Source organism: Carcharodon carcharias, chromosome 6 (genome assembly GCF_017639515.1).
Source record: "Carcharodon carcharias isolate sCarCar2 chromosome 6, sCarCar2.pri, whole genome shotgun sequence".
In the NCBI taxonomy this organism is placed as follows: domain Eukaryota; kingdom Metazoa; phylum Chordata; class Chondrichthyes; order Lamniformes; family Lamnidae; genus Carcharodon; species Carcharodon carcharias.
This window is the reverse complement of record NC_054472.1, coordinates 74,327,881-74,342,419: the sequence shown is the minus strand read 5'-3', so window position 1 is coordinate 74,342,419 and position 14,539 is coordinate 74,327,881. Positions and strand designations below refer to the sequence as shown.

The following is a 14,539-nucleotide window of genomic DNA, read 5'->3' as shown; positions in this document are numbered from 1 at the left end:
AGAAAGACATCCACAAACTCATCACACTTATTGTTGGAGGTGATGGTGGAGGAGACAGGGGAAAGGGGTTTAAGTAGACGGCTTGTAGTAAAGAAAAGAAGCCGTGGGTACCTTTGCATTTCAATCTGCTCTCAATCCTCAGAAAAGTGATGGATGATGTTGTCGACAGTGCTATCAAGTGGCACTTATTCAACAATACCCTGCTTACCAAGCTTACTTCTGCAGATAATGCTTCCGATCGGGGGAGGGAGTTACCTGGATACTTTGCACCAGGAGGTGATCACACCTGTTAGGGTAGGGTCTTCTGATTCAGAAAGTGGTCATGGACAGGAGGGTATGACTGCAACTGAGGCAGGTAAGAGGACCCAAAATGCAGGAGTGCAGGAGAGTCAGCCTCTGCAATTGTCCAACAGGTTTGAGGTTCTCTCAGCTTGTTTGGATGAGAGTGGGGGCTGAAGGGTGGATAAACTGACTGACCATGGCACTGTGTTACATGAAGCCATTCGGCGGGGTGTGGGGAGCAAAAAGAAATGTAGTGGTAGGAGGGGACAGTATAGTAAGAGGGATTGACTCTGTTCTCTGTAGCAAAGGGCGAGAGTCCAGACAGCTGTGCTGCCTGCCTAGTGCCAGGGTTCAAGGCAATCGCTCAGGGCTGCAGAGGAACTTGCAGTGGGACGGGAAGGATCCAGTTGTCATGGTCCATGTTAGTACCAACAACATAGGCAGGTGAGGAAGTTTGTTCTGCATTGTCAGTATGAGGAGCTAAGCAACAAATTAAGCAGAACCTCAAAGGAAATAATCTCTGGATTATTACCTGAGCCACGTGCAAATTGGCATAAGACAAATCAAATTAGGGAAATCAATGCATGGCCCAAAGACTGGTGTGGGAGAAGTGGATTCTGGTTTGTGGGGCACTGGCATCAGCACCGCGGAAAGTAGGGGCTGTACCATTGGGATGGTTTACACCTGAACCGAGTTGGGACTAGTGTTCTAGCGATCTGCATAACTAGGGAGGTAGAGAGGGCTTTAAACTAAACAAGAGCAGTGAGGAATCAAGCTTGGGTAGATGTAACAAAGCAAGTGATAGAGTCAAGGCAGGAGAGCAAAATAGTAATATGGGAAATGATAGTAATATGGGAAATGAGAATGGCAGTAAGGGACAGAGAGGAAACATCTAAGAACATACCAACAGTCAAGACTAGATGTTACAACGATAACAAAAAGACAAACTAAAGACCCTGTATCTGAATGCGTGTAGCATTCCTAACAAAGTAAATGAATTGATAGCACACATTGAAGTGAATAAACATGATCTTATAGCAATTAGGGAGACGTGGCTGCAAGATGACAAGGATTGGGTCTTGAATATTGAGGGGTAAAAGACATTCAAGAAGAATAGGAAGCTAAGTAAAGGTGGAGGGGTAGCACTGTAAATTAAGGGTAGCATTGGTGCAATAGTCAGAGATGACCTTGGTTCAGGAGATCAGGATGTGGAATCGGTTTGGCTGGAGATGAGGTGTAGCGGGGGAAAGAAGTCACTAGTGGGAGTGGTTTATAGGCCCCCTAACAGTAACCACAATGTAGAACAAGGTATACAAGAAGAAATATTGGGTGCTTGTGATAAAGGGGTGGCAATAATCATAAGTGATTTTAATCTACGTATAAATTGGAAAAATCAGATTGGCAGCAGTAGCTTGGATGAGGAGTTCATAGAATACTTTCAAGATAGTTTATTTGAGCAGCATCTTCTGGGACCACCAAGATGTTGTGTTGTGTAATGTGACAGGATTAATTGATGACCACAGAGTAAAGTCATCCCTAGGAAGCAGCGACCACAATATGATTGAATTTTGCAACCAGTTCGATAAGGAGAACAGTGGATCTAAGACTAATATCTTAAACTTAAATAATAGCAACTATGTGGGCATGAAAGCTGAGCTAGCTGAAGTGAACTGGGATACTATGCTAGAAGATAGATCAACAGAGAAGCAGGGGCAGACATTTAAAGAGATATTTCAGAATCCTTAGACTATGTATATTCCTACTATAAAGAAAAAATCTAAGGGGAGGACTCATCATCCATGGTTAACTAAAAAAGTTAAGGAAAGCATCAAACTTAAGGAAAAAACATAATTACTCAAAGATGAGCGGCAGGTCAGTTGATTGGTCAGAATATAAAGAATGGCAGAGAACAACTGAAAGGTTAATCAGGAGAAAAAAATTAGAGTTTGAGAGGAAGCTAGCTATAAATGTAAAAACAGAGAGCTAGAGTTTCTACAGGTATTTAAAAAGGAAAAGAGTAAGTAAAGTGAGTATTGGTCCTCTGGAGAGTGACAATGGGGAGTTGGAAAATAAAGAAATGGCGGATGAAATGAACAAATATTTTGCTTCTGTCTTCACTATAGAGGATACAAAAAACATTCTGGTAATAGCTGTAAATCAGGAGTTGGAGGGAAGAGAGGAACTTTCAATCACTAGGGAAGTAGTACTGAGCAAATCTGATGGAGCTGTGGGCTGACAGGTCCCCGGGTCGTGCTGGACTTCATCTTAGAGTCTTAAAAGTAGATGCATTGGTGTTAATTTTTCAAAATTCACTAGATTCTGAAAAGGTTCCATTAGATTGAAAGTAGCAAATATAACGCCTCTATTCAAGAAGGGAGGGAGCAGAAAACAGGAAACTATAGACCAGTTAGTTTGACGCCTGTTGTGAGGAAAGTGCTAGAATTGATCATTAAGGAGGTTAGAGCTGGGCACTTGGAAAACCTCAAGGTAATCGGGAAGAGTCAGCATGGTTTTGTGAAAGGGAAATCATGTGTAACGAATTTACTGGAGTTCTTTGAAGGAATAACATCTGCAGTGGATAAAAGGGAGCCTGTAGCTGTACTGTACTTGGATTTCCAGAAGGCATTTGATAAAGTGCCACATCAAAGGTTATTGTGGAAAATAAAAGCTCATGATGCGGAGGTATTGGCATGGAAAGAAGGTTGGTTGGCTGGCAGAAAACATAGAGTATACATAAATCGGTCATTTTCTGATTGGCAGGATGTGACGAATTAAGTCCCACAGGGGTCTGAGCTGGGGCCTCAACTTTTTACAATTTAGATCAATGACTTAGATAAGTGGAGCAAAGGCATGGTAGCTAAATTCGCAGACGGCACAAAGATATGCAGAAAAGTATGTTGTGAAGAGAACATAAGGAGGTTGCAGATGGATATAAATAGGCTGAGTGAGTGGGCAAAAATCTGGCAGATGGGGTATAATGTGGGAAAATGTGAAGTTGTTCACTTTGGCAGGAAGATGCAGGATATTACTTAAATGGAGAATTCCGAGGTGCAGAGGGATCTACGTGTTCTAGCGCATGAGTCCCAAAAAGTTAATATGCAGGTACAGCAAGTAATTAAAAAGGCTAAAAGAATGCTATCCTTAATTATGAGAAGAGTTGAACATAAAAGTAAGGATGTTATGCTTCAGTTAGACAGGGCATTGGTGAGACCATACCTTGAATACTGTGCGTAGTTTTGGTCCCCTTATTTAAGGAAGGCAGTTCAGAGGAGGTTTACTAGATTGATACCTGGAATGAGCAGGTTGTTTCATGAGGACAGGTTGGACAGGTTGGGCTTGTTTCCACTGGAGTTTAGAAGAGTGAGGGGTAACTTGATTGAAGTATATAAGATCCTGATCGGTCTTGACAAGGTGGATGCGGAAAGGAAGTTTCCCTTGTGGGTGAATCCAGAACTAGGGGGTACTTTATAAAATTAGGGGCAGCCCTTTTAGGACAGAGACTGGGAGAATTTTTTTCTCTCAGGAGGTTGTGAAACTTTGGAACTCTGCCTCAGAAAGCAGTAGAGGTGGGGTCATTGAATATTTTTAAGGTGGAGGTAGATAGATTCTTGTTATGCAAGGGAATCAAAGATTATTGGGGGTAATGGGAATGTGGAATTCAAAGCACAAACAGATCAGCCATGATCTTATTGAATGGAGGAGCAGGCTTGAGGAGCCAAATACCTATTTCTGCTCCTATTTCGTATGTTTATATGTTCGTAAAATAGGGGTTCATAAACTCACAAAGAAAAATGGAAAATATGGCCCTTAAGTTCGGAGTCCTTGCTCTTCAACTGGAAATGCAGCAGACCAGGATTTGAACCCACATGAAACCAAGGACCTGGAGTCTATGTCAAATCATACATTGGATAATTGAAATGGGAGGTCCACATCTGTACAAGTGCAACAGAAGTGTCCACCCTGACTGTCATACAAAAAATTGGAACAGCATTGTGTAATTCTAATGTCTGAGTGAGTAGTCCATATAGAGTCAAACTGAAAGCATTTATTATGTTTCATTTTTCACGAAAGGAAATGTTTCTGTTTTTTTTATGTCATTGAACTAATTGGATTGATTACTTATGCCTGGACAAAATTTGAAAGCAAAATACTGTGGATGCTGGAAATCTGAAAAGAAAACAAAAAATGCTGGAAAAACTCAGCAAGTCTGGCAGCATCTGTGGAGAGAAAAACTAAGTTAATGTTTCAAGATTGAATTATTCTTCTATAGAGCTAAAGAGAAGTAGAAATGTGATAGATTTTATACTGTTTTAGAGGGGGTGGAAGAGGTGGTACAAGATAGAAGGTCAGGGGTAGGCGGGAGCTAAGGAGAGATTGACAAAGATGTCATGGACACAAGATAAACAGAGTGTTAACAGTAGTGGTAAAGACTGTAAAGAAAATATCATTTCTAAAAAATATTACTACAGGATAATGTGAAGCACGCTTGTGGGGACTGTGTGTAAGTTGGGTGTGTATGACTAATTTAATTTAAACTGAAGACAGTCAGACTGCAAAGTCTAAATCATCAAAGGGGTTAGGTGCAAAAGCAAGCATTTGAAGTGGAGATGGGTAAGCTAAAATGGGATCCGAGCAGATACATCATGAATAGGAATTTGTATTAGGAGATAGATAAGGAGTAGAATTTATAGCTGTTGAATTTCAAAGAGACGAAACAAGAAGTTTTACAACTGACAAAGATCATAAATAAATAAAGCAAAATTAATAAGTTTATTTTTCCCGAAAGTGCTGGCAGTAATGGCAACTTGAGAGATTTTTAGATTCTGGGAAAGGTAAATTTCAAAAGAAGGTTAAGAACAACGTGTTTAAGAGATAAAAGTGGAGAAAATATATTTAACAAAAGATTGAAAGCTGTATGAGGTGTGGCCATGTGAGATCTTGAAGAGTGTACTGTGAAGCGGCAGCTTCTAGCCACCCCAGAGAAGTGCCAGTTGGTTCCAGAAAGTAAGGTTTTGTTACAAGCCTTCGATTCCCATTGTCGAGGGAGAAGGAGAGAGAAGTTTGTGACATACCTCCCCTATAGCAACAGCGGGTGCTTTGCGGTAATATTACTGGAGGTTTTATAGCTTAAGAATCTATACAGATGCAAAAGGGTGTTTGTTTGTGAGTCTAGCTAAGTGGAGATCTTTTGGGAAATGTTGTAAGACTAAATTTAACTGTGTAAATGTAATCTTGTGTGTTTAAGGTTTCTTTTTGTTTGTTAATAAAAGTTTTAATTTAATATCTAAAATCTCCAAAATTGGCAGTGGAATCTTTACTTCAGAACACATACCTTCTCGTAATAAATACAAATTGCAAAATTGTTGCAACAGCTTGACCAAGTTTCCCTTTCTGATTTGGTCAGGCTGGCAAATAACCACTTGCCAGATCATAACAAGACTAAAGAAGGTGTTGATAGTGGCATAAAGATAAGAGCAGAATGCATTAATAGCAGAATAAGGGTAAGCGCTCTGCAAAAGCACAACACAGAAACCAGAGACAGATGTCCTTGTTGGAGAGAGGGTGGGGGAAAGGAATTTTAAAAAGAATAAATAAATAAAAATAAACAAAAATTAAAATTAGAATTTTAAAAAACAAAAAAAGATTTAAAAAGGGCTAAAGATAGAGGAGTAAATTCATGGTCTGAACTCTATCCTCCATCTCTACCTGTTTTTTTAATCCACATTTTTATATTTTGATTTTAATTTATTTATTAATTCATCTTTTTAAATCCTTCCCACCCCACAACAGAACCATAAAGCACTGACCCTTGTTCTGCTATTACCTTTATGCTACAATCAGCAGCTTCTTCAGTCTTTACCACTACCGTTAACACTCCTTTTGTCTTGTGTCCATGGCATCTTTGGCGATCTCTTCTTAGCTCCCACCTATCTCTGACCTATCTTGCTCCACCTGCCCTGCCCCCTCTTAAACAGTATAAAGTCCATCACATTTCTACTTCTCTTCAGCTCTGAAGAAGTCATATGGACTCAAAACATTAACTCTGTTTCTCTCTCCACAGATGCTGCGAGCCTGCTAAGTTTTCCCATCTTTTTTTGTTTTTATTCTGGGACAAAGTTTGATGCCTTCTGAAGGCTGACTGTCAGATTACCAGCTATCAGCTAGTGTGGTCTTCACTCAGCTTACTTGAAGTCTAACCCCTGGGGTAGCCTGAAAATTACCTGGACAGACTACCAAAGCAGTCTTGGAACATGGGGTAGATGGGTGAAAGAGTCATCCAGCTTCAATTCCAAATTGTGCCCCTTTCCATGAGCAATTCACTTGGACCATACCTTCCCGGACTCCTGTAAATTTGGAGCCTATATTTTTAGTGTTATGATTGTGTCTGAAGATGGCTCTTCAGTGGTGCTGTTTTTCCTCTTACCTGTGCCAGTTAGTTAGTGTCATCATAACGTACATGGAGGCCAGAAAAAGTATAAAGTGGAAAAAAGAGTAACTGTAATGAACCCCTTCCTTTTCATTGTCCTGAAAGCGATGCACTTCTTCACAGCCTTCCTGTATTGATATGCTTTCCAAAGATCCAGTCTCTGGGTTATTGGTGGAGTGGCTATGCCTCTGTGTGCAGCTGGATTTCCTAATGCTAACAAAATGTAACATCAATAGAATTAGGTTAAAAATCAATGGTTCTCAGTTTTAATAAACTGTGATTCTAAAATACATCAATAGGGGCTTGGAACATAGGAAAGTACAAATTGGAAAAGGATGCAGTCCATCTGACAGCTCCCATACTTTTCTATCCTCCATACCCTTTTATATCTCACTCATCTTCCTGTAGCATTTTTCCACAATGTCTCCCTCGCTGGGCAGTCTGGTGCCCACCTTCACTATCCATTTGCATAAAACACTTAAACCTCAACTGCCCCCTCACCTTCTCTCTTCTCATTGTGAGCCAGTATGTTCTGGCCCAACAGTTTGTGGCAATCTTAAACATACAATCGGGGTTCAATATATCTATTCCTTTAGGAACCCTGAATGCTTGAATAACATTTCCCCTGAGTCTCCTCTTCTCCAAAATAAAAAAATCTCTTGAAGTTCTCCTCTTAAGCGAGTCAACAGTTTGGTTACCCTTTTCCATGCTACCTCCAGCAGCAGAATAGCCTGGCTGTAACACGGCAACCAGTAGTCAAGGTGTGGCCATTCCAATGTCTTGATGATCTCCTGGGTTACATTATAGATACTAGTTTGAGACTGTTACCTTTTAGAACGTACTAAGTCAAAAATCGAAGTTAAAGACTGATTGGGCGCAATTAATAATTTTACATCTAATATCAATAGATTTTCAATAGCTAAGGGTATTAAGGGATATGAAGCCAAGGTGGGTGGATGTTACTGAATGGCCTCCTCTTTGTCCTTTGCTCCTAATAAGGTCAGTTTGACACCTTAGCAATACTGGTTAACTGTTGCTTGGGGAGACGGTGGCATAGTGGTAATGACACTGGACTAGTAATCACGGGTTCAAATCCCACCAGGACAGCTGGTGGAATTTAAGTTCAATTAATTATATCTGAAATTCTACAACATCTGGAATGGTGACCATGAAATTATCAATTGTTGTTAAAAACCAACCTGGTTCACTGATGGCCTTTAGGAAAGGAAATCTGCCAACCTTACCTGGTCTGGTCTACCTGTCACTCCAGACCCACAGCAATGTGGCTCACTCTTAACTTCCCTCTGAAATGGCTAGCAAGCCACTCAGTTCAAGGGCAATTAGAGATGGGCAATGAATGCTGGCTTTGCTAGTGATGCCCACATCCCATGAAAGAATAAAACAAAATGACACAAGAGTGCTGGTATAATAGCACATTCAATGGAAGCATGTGCATAGCTGCAGCAAAATGCCAATAAAAAACTGCTCAACTAATATTTGTGATTACCTCAAATATAAGATGCAGATAAGGAATAATGCCAAGCCAGCAATGCACTGGCTATCCCACTGCAACCCTGCATCTGAAGCATTGATCGTGTTTACAGTATTGTTGTCAAAATCAGTGCTGGGAAATGTCCTTTCAAAAAAGCTCATCATATTGGGATTACACTCGTCATCTGAAAGCAAAATACAAATTAAGAAAGCTTACTCTTACTGTGTAGTAAAATACAACTTTTAATCTTCATCAAAAATAAATTATTCATGTTTGTTAATGATTCCGTAATTAATGCATTCTGTCCAGAAACATTTTTGGTACAGAGTTTATTACAATTCTAAATGTACAGCAATAAATCTCTCTTCCAGCTTCAATACCAAGGTCACAGCCAAAAAAGTCAGAATATGTTTATAAAAAGCTTAATTATAAATAATAACTTCTTAAATAATTTTTTTTTGCTATAATTATATCCCTTGGAAAATGACTTGCTCATTATTATGCATTAGGACATTACCCCTGACTAATTAAGAGTATCCATTAAAAAAAGTAAACTCCTTTTTGACAGGTGAACAGAAATTCCAGTGTTCTGTGTAACTAGTTTCTAGAACTGTGACAAAAATGAAACAATTCTATCTTCTTTAGTCTGCTAAATATACCTTTAATTTTAGTCACAATATAAAGGGTGGAATCTTGTGAAATATGACAGGAAGATCCGACATCAGCTCTTTTTGGGAAGACCTGTCGCACCTTGTGCCAATCAGGCACTTAACATTCCTGTGGTGGGCCCTCTCATGGGATTAAGGTCCCCAGGGTGGAAGTCTTGCCCGCCAAGAGCTTCCAGCTAGTCAGAAGCCAGCAGTTCTATTGAACAGCAGCGCCACAGAGGAGGTGGTGGCTATTATTGGAATGACACCCACCAGAGGCCTCGGATTGTAAATGGATCCAGGCACACAGTTGATAGATGGTGACAGCAGGTGTAGAACTGGCAGCAAAGGTAGGGGGTGGCTCTCAGCAGGCACCCCCCGTCCTGATGCTGGGTCCCTCGATCAGGCACAGATCGCCTTTGAACAAGGGATCCCCCAAACCCCCACTCCCCCCCCCCCACCCACGGGACCCCACAAGCAACCCCGACAGGGTTTATTTGCTGTACTCCCTGCATGTCACTGGGATATCAGTGGCGGTGGGATGAGGCTTTTAAAGTGGCCATTGATTGGGCACCTAAGGACTTCAATTGACAGTGAGATGGAAGGACGTCCATGAGCCTTCCCACCACAAACCAATTTATAAAGCAGAAGATGGTAAGGCGGCAGGCTCCCCACCCTCCTGCATGGTTAAATACCTCTCTGTCACCATACTCATCACAGAGGAGGGCACAAGATTCCATCCAAAGTGTTCCAAAACAACCTAATTATTCTGATCCTAAATCAGTAAACAGACTGCAAAATGTATTTGTTTGTTGCAAATTGTTACAAGGAGAAGACCCAAGCCACATATAGCAACTACTTACATGCTGTATTAGGGTTACAGTTACATTTATGATAATTATGTATCTGAGTGTGAATTATTTAAATCCAACATGTTGGTATAGTTCATTAAGCTGAATTGGCAGAGGCAAGTTGCATTGATTCTAGTTGATTTCAGCCAATTGAAATCTTCACAGACAGATGGGCCATAATTTTCCTGTTGTGTACAGGCGTGGGCCCGGCATGCCGATGCTTAAAGTGACACGCGGTGACATCGGGCATGTGTCCCGACATCACCGCGCATCGTTCAGATCTTTCGTTCGGCGGGCACGCAACGGAACTGCCAAACTGTCAAAAGCTTGTTAAGGCTGTTAAAGAAACAAATTAACAGGGCTGCCTGTCCAACCTTAATGTTGTCGGGCAGGTGAAGAGCCCAGGCGGCCTTCGTGTTTTTCAGGTTTTATTAAATAAATGTTTTTTTCACAATTCATAAACATGTCCCAGCTCATGTGATACTGTCACATGAGGGGACATGTCTAAATAACTTTAATCTTTTTGTTTAAAACTTTCAATACGATCTTAATTACCCTGAGGCACTTCCGTGCCTCAGGGAGGTTTTTGCACTCTTTCGTGTGGAGGGCAGGCCCCGATTCTCCCTCCGCCCCCCCACCCACACAGGAAGCGCTGAGTGCTACCGGCTGTGCGTCACGCTGGACAGGCCTTAATTGGCCCTCCCACATAAAATGGCGGCGTGCAACTGATCGTGGGTGGCAATCGGCTCTATGCCCGCTCCCGACTGACCCGCCCGACAGGCAGCGTTAGATATAGGAATGATTACAAGAAAAAATGGAACTACACCAAAAAATGTATCTTTAGTCTGTAGATTGTAAACTTTTATTTTTGTTTTGAGGTGTTAGATAATAGAAATATTATAAATATGCATTGGATTGCTAATGTATATGAATTTGTTTATAATTTAACAAATTTGCTTGATATTTCAAACCTAAAACAAGGTTTGACGTGCTGCTCTAATCCTTTCATAAGTTGAGGGGAGGATCTTGTGGAGACAAGATAACACACAGTTGCTAAAACATTTAGTAGAAAAATTGTTCTGTTCCATATCCTGTGTGCTTTACCAAAACTCCGTGGTATCAATAGTAGCGAAAATACTCCTGCAGACATAGGGCCCCAAAGGGTTGCGTAGCGCCCATATTTTCAGAGCTACAGGTGTCATTCAGGTCCAAAATCGTGTCCCTGACACCTGCACTTCTGGTGCTGGTTTCACCAGACGCCATTTTGGTAAGGTTGTTAGCATGGGTGCAGGGGCTGTGTACCAAAAGTATGCAGAGTAGGCAGATCATGATTTAATGTCAGCGATGCTATTTGAAACCTGAACGCTCCAACTAATGTCCTCCCTTAATGCCCACAGCCAAACAATCATTCAATAGAACGAAGGAATCATTTATCAATGTTATTTACGGGATTATCAAATACTTTCAGGTTAGATGATGATTTATTTATACTGACTCTTACTGAGGTTTGTGGAAATGTTTGCTGATTTTTACTACTATTTAGTTAGTGAAGTTTACAGGGGGTGGTGTGACATGTGCCGAAGGCCTTTCTCCTGACTTCAAGGGCAGAATTTCATGGATGCTAGGATTTTCTGCCAAAACTCTGAAAAAGTTTCTGTAGAATTCACCCCCGCTCTGACAAGCTGCTCTCTGAACAGCTTTAAATGGCTTGATACGGGCCTTCTGTCTTCCTTTGGGAGGATGGCCAGCAGCTCTCGGATCCCAGCAGCGCTATTGGGAGTGGTGGCCACCGTTGGGACTGCATCCAGTCCCCAAAGAAAAGCCAGGAGCTGGATGACAGGTAAGTTGTGGTGTTCTCAGCAGGGTCAGGATAGGAGGCCTTGGACTGGTGGGGCTGGGTGGCATTGTGAAGGAGGTGGATACACAGGTCAGGAGCAAAGGGACACTCAGTGGGGCAGACCATGGAGATGGGGGGCTCTGATCAGAAAAGGGGACTTGTGGAGGAGGAAACCATCCTTTTCCTGCTCAAGGCCCAAGCAAGCTAGCCTTCCTGGCTTGCCACCTGTTGCTGACATCTTCTCGCTGGCTGAAAAACTGTAGCGGGTAACAAGTGGTCATTAATTGGCCAATTAAGGGCCTCAGTGGCATGAGCGTGGGTAGGCCACCTAAGGTCTCACCCGCCACTGTCAAATTGCAGTCAAGTCAGAGGTGGGTGTGTAGGCGGTGGGAAAGGCACCCACAGAATTTTATGAGCCCTGCTCAACTGCAAAGCCACCTGCAGGGGCCTGTGAAACTCTGCCCAAGGGTTCTGCTAGACCACTTGCTCACATACAAGGGTGCAGTATTATCTCTCCCTTTGGCTTGTAGAGTGACAGAGAGAATGAACAAAGCAACACAGAGGAGGACAAGCTGCTCAAAGAGGGAGGAGGAGTAGGGATATAAGAGATATATCCATTCAGGGTCTTTAAGGATCATTTCTCCTACCTAGCCCTGAGAAATGAACAGTGCATCAGACTTCTCTGTTTCCCCAAGATGGTGCTCACTAAAATCTGACATCTTTTGAGGCACAACCTACATCCTCAGAGCAGGGTGAGGATGACATTGCTGGTGGCTGTGACTCTGGCCATGAGCTTTTATGCATTAAGCTCCTTTCAGGTTGCAGCAAGTAATGTTTAAAATCTCCCAGTTTGCCCTGCCATAGAGGTCAATGAGGCTGTGTATGCAAACAGACAGAATACATTTCATTCCTTCTTGTCAGAGAGAAACAGGTGGAATGAGTACCATGTCATCGCTGAGATTGCAGGCTGCTCCACAGAGCAAGGCGCCATTTGATGCACACACACAACTTGTAAGTGCAGCATGTAAATTTAGAGATCACAACCAGAAAGAATTCTATTTCTTCAATACCTAGATGGTTGTGACTATACTGAAACATTTTACACTGGTGAGTGCCTGGTACCCTGGCAGCATTCATGATGCTTTCATTCTGCAGCAATCCATGGCAACAAATCAGAGACTGCTGGGTGTGAATGGCTCTATCTGCTGACCCAAACACAGAAAATGCTGGAAAAACTCAGCAGGCCTGATATAATCTGTGGAGAGAGAAACAGGGTTGACGTTTCGAGTTCATATGAACCTCCTTCAAAGCTAAAGAGAAGTAAAAATGTGATGACATTTATACTGTTTAAGGGGTTGGGGGGGGGTGCAGGTGGAGCTGGATAGAAGGTCAGCGATAGGTGGGGGTAAAGGGGAGATTGACAAAGATGTCATGAACACAAGGACAAAGGAGTGTTAATGGTAATGGTAAGGGCTAAAAAAAAGTGCTGATAGTAGCAGAGGTAAGAAGCAGAATGTGATAATAGCAGAACAGGAGTAAGCACTCTGAAAGAACAACATGGACAAGTGACAGATGGCCCTCATGGGGGTGGGGTGGGGGTAGGGGACGGTGGTGGAAAGATAAAAGATCAAAAATGGGATAAGGGAGGGGTGAAAAAGCCGATAAAGCAATGAATAAATGAATAAAAATAAAATTAATAAAAATAAAAGTAAGTGGATAAAAAATAAAAATGAATTTTGAAAATAGGGATAAAAAAGGGTGACGATAGAGGAGAGAGTTCATGGTCTGAAGTTGTTGAACTCAATGTTAACTCTGGAAGGCTGTAAAGTGCCTAGTCGGAAGATGAGGTGTTGTTCCTCCAGTTTGCCTTGGGCTTCACTGGAACCTTGAAGCAGGCCAAGGACTGACATGTGGGCATGACAGCAAGATGGTGTGTTGGAATGGCAAGCAACAGGAAAGTCTGGGTCATGCTTGCAGACAGACCGAAGGTGTTCTGTAAAGCGGTCCCCATTCTGGGTTTGGTCTCTCCAATGTAGAGGAGACCGCATTGGGAGCAGCGAATGCAGGAGACCAAATTGAAGGAGGTGCAAGTGAAGCGCTGCTTCACCTGAAAGGAATGTTTGGCCCCTTGGATGATGAGGAGAGGGGAATTAGAAAGGTAGGTGTTACACCTTCTGCGATTGCTTGGGAAGGGGACGAGGTGGTGGGGGTGATGGAAGAATGGTCCCGGGTGTCCGGGAGGGAATGGTGCCTACAGAATGCTGACAGTGGGGGGTGAAGGGAAGATGTGTTTGGTGGTGGCATAATGCTGGAGTTGACAGAAATAGTGGAGAATGATCCTTTGAATCCGGAGGTTGGTGGGGCGAAAAGTGAGGACAAGGGGGACCTTATCATGGTTCCTGGAGGGAGAGGAAGGTGTAAGGGCAGAAGCACAGGAGATGGGTTAGACATGGTTGAGGGCCCTTTCAACCACAGTGGGTGGGAACCCTCAGTTAAGGAAGAAGGAAGACGCGTCAGAAGCACCGTTTTGAAAAGTGGCATCATCGGAACAGATGCGACAGAGGCAAAGGAACTGAGACAATGGGATGGAGTCCTTACAGGAAGCAGAGCGTGAGGAGCTATAGTCAATGTAACTGTTGACCACCTGGCTCGTGACTCTGATGTGTGACCCGAATACATGTGGGCAACATGCATACAGCAAGAGCCATGCTGCCACACAGAATTAGATTGAGCAGCTTCAACAATGTTTCCATTGCTTGGACCAATCTAGAGGAGCCTGCAGTACTCACCAAAGCTTGTGAATTGATTTATCGTGGTCCGTTGCGTACTGGGCATCCTGACTGCCAGTTTCACGGTGTGCAGTTGAGGTGTTTCAGGAGGAGGATGAAGGGAGGAGGCAACTACCACATCCTGGCCCTTCTGGCAGGCATTCTGTGGTCAGCTCATCTGACTGCAGGACCAGTATATACAACCCCAATTCCCCATTCACAAACAATCCCGCAC

General features: G+C 42.6%; 1 protein-coding gene across 1 annotated transcript in view; it reads right to left on the bottom strand.

The window, feature by feature from the left end:
- LOC121278802 (serine incorporator 1-like) overlaps nucleotides 1-14,539 on the bottom strand; it is a 142,890-nt gene that overhangs the window by 20,008 nt on the left and 108,343 nt on the right. The window contains exons 8-9 of the mRNA XM_041189255.1: nucleotides 8,217-8,385; nucleotides 6,707-6,922 (exon numbers count right to left, since the gene is read on the bottom strand). Of these exons, the coding sequence (XP_041045189.1) occupies nucleotides 6,707-6,922; nucleotides 8,217-8,385 (385 nt within the window). The remainder of the gene's footprint in view (nucleotides 1-6,706; nucleotides 6,923-8,216; nucleotides 8,386-14,539) is intronic.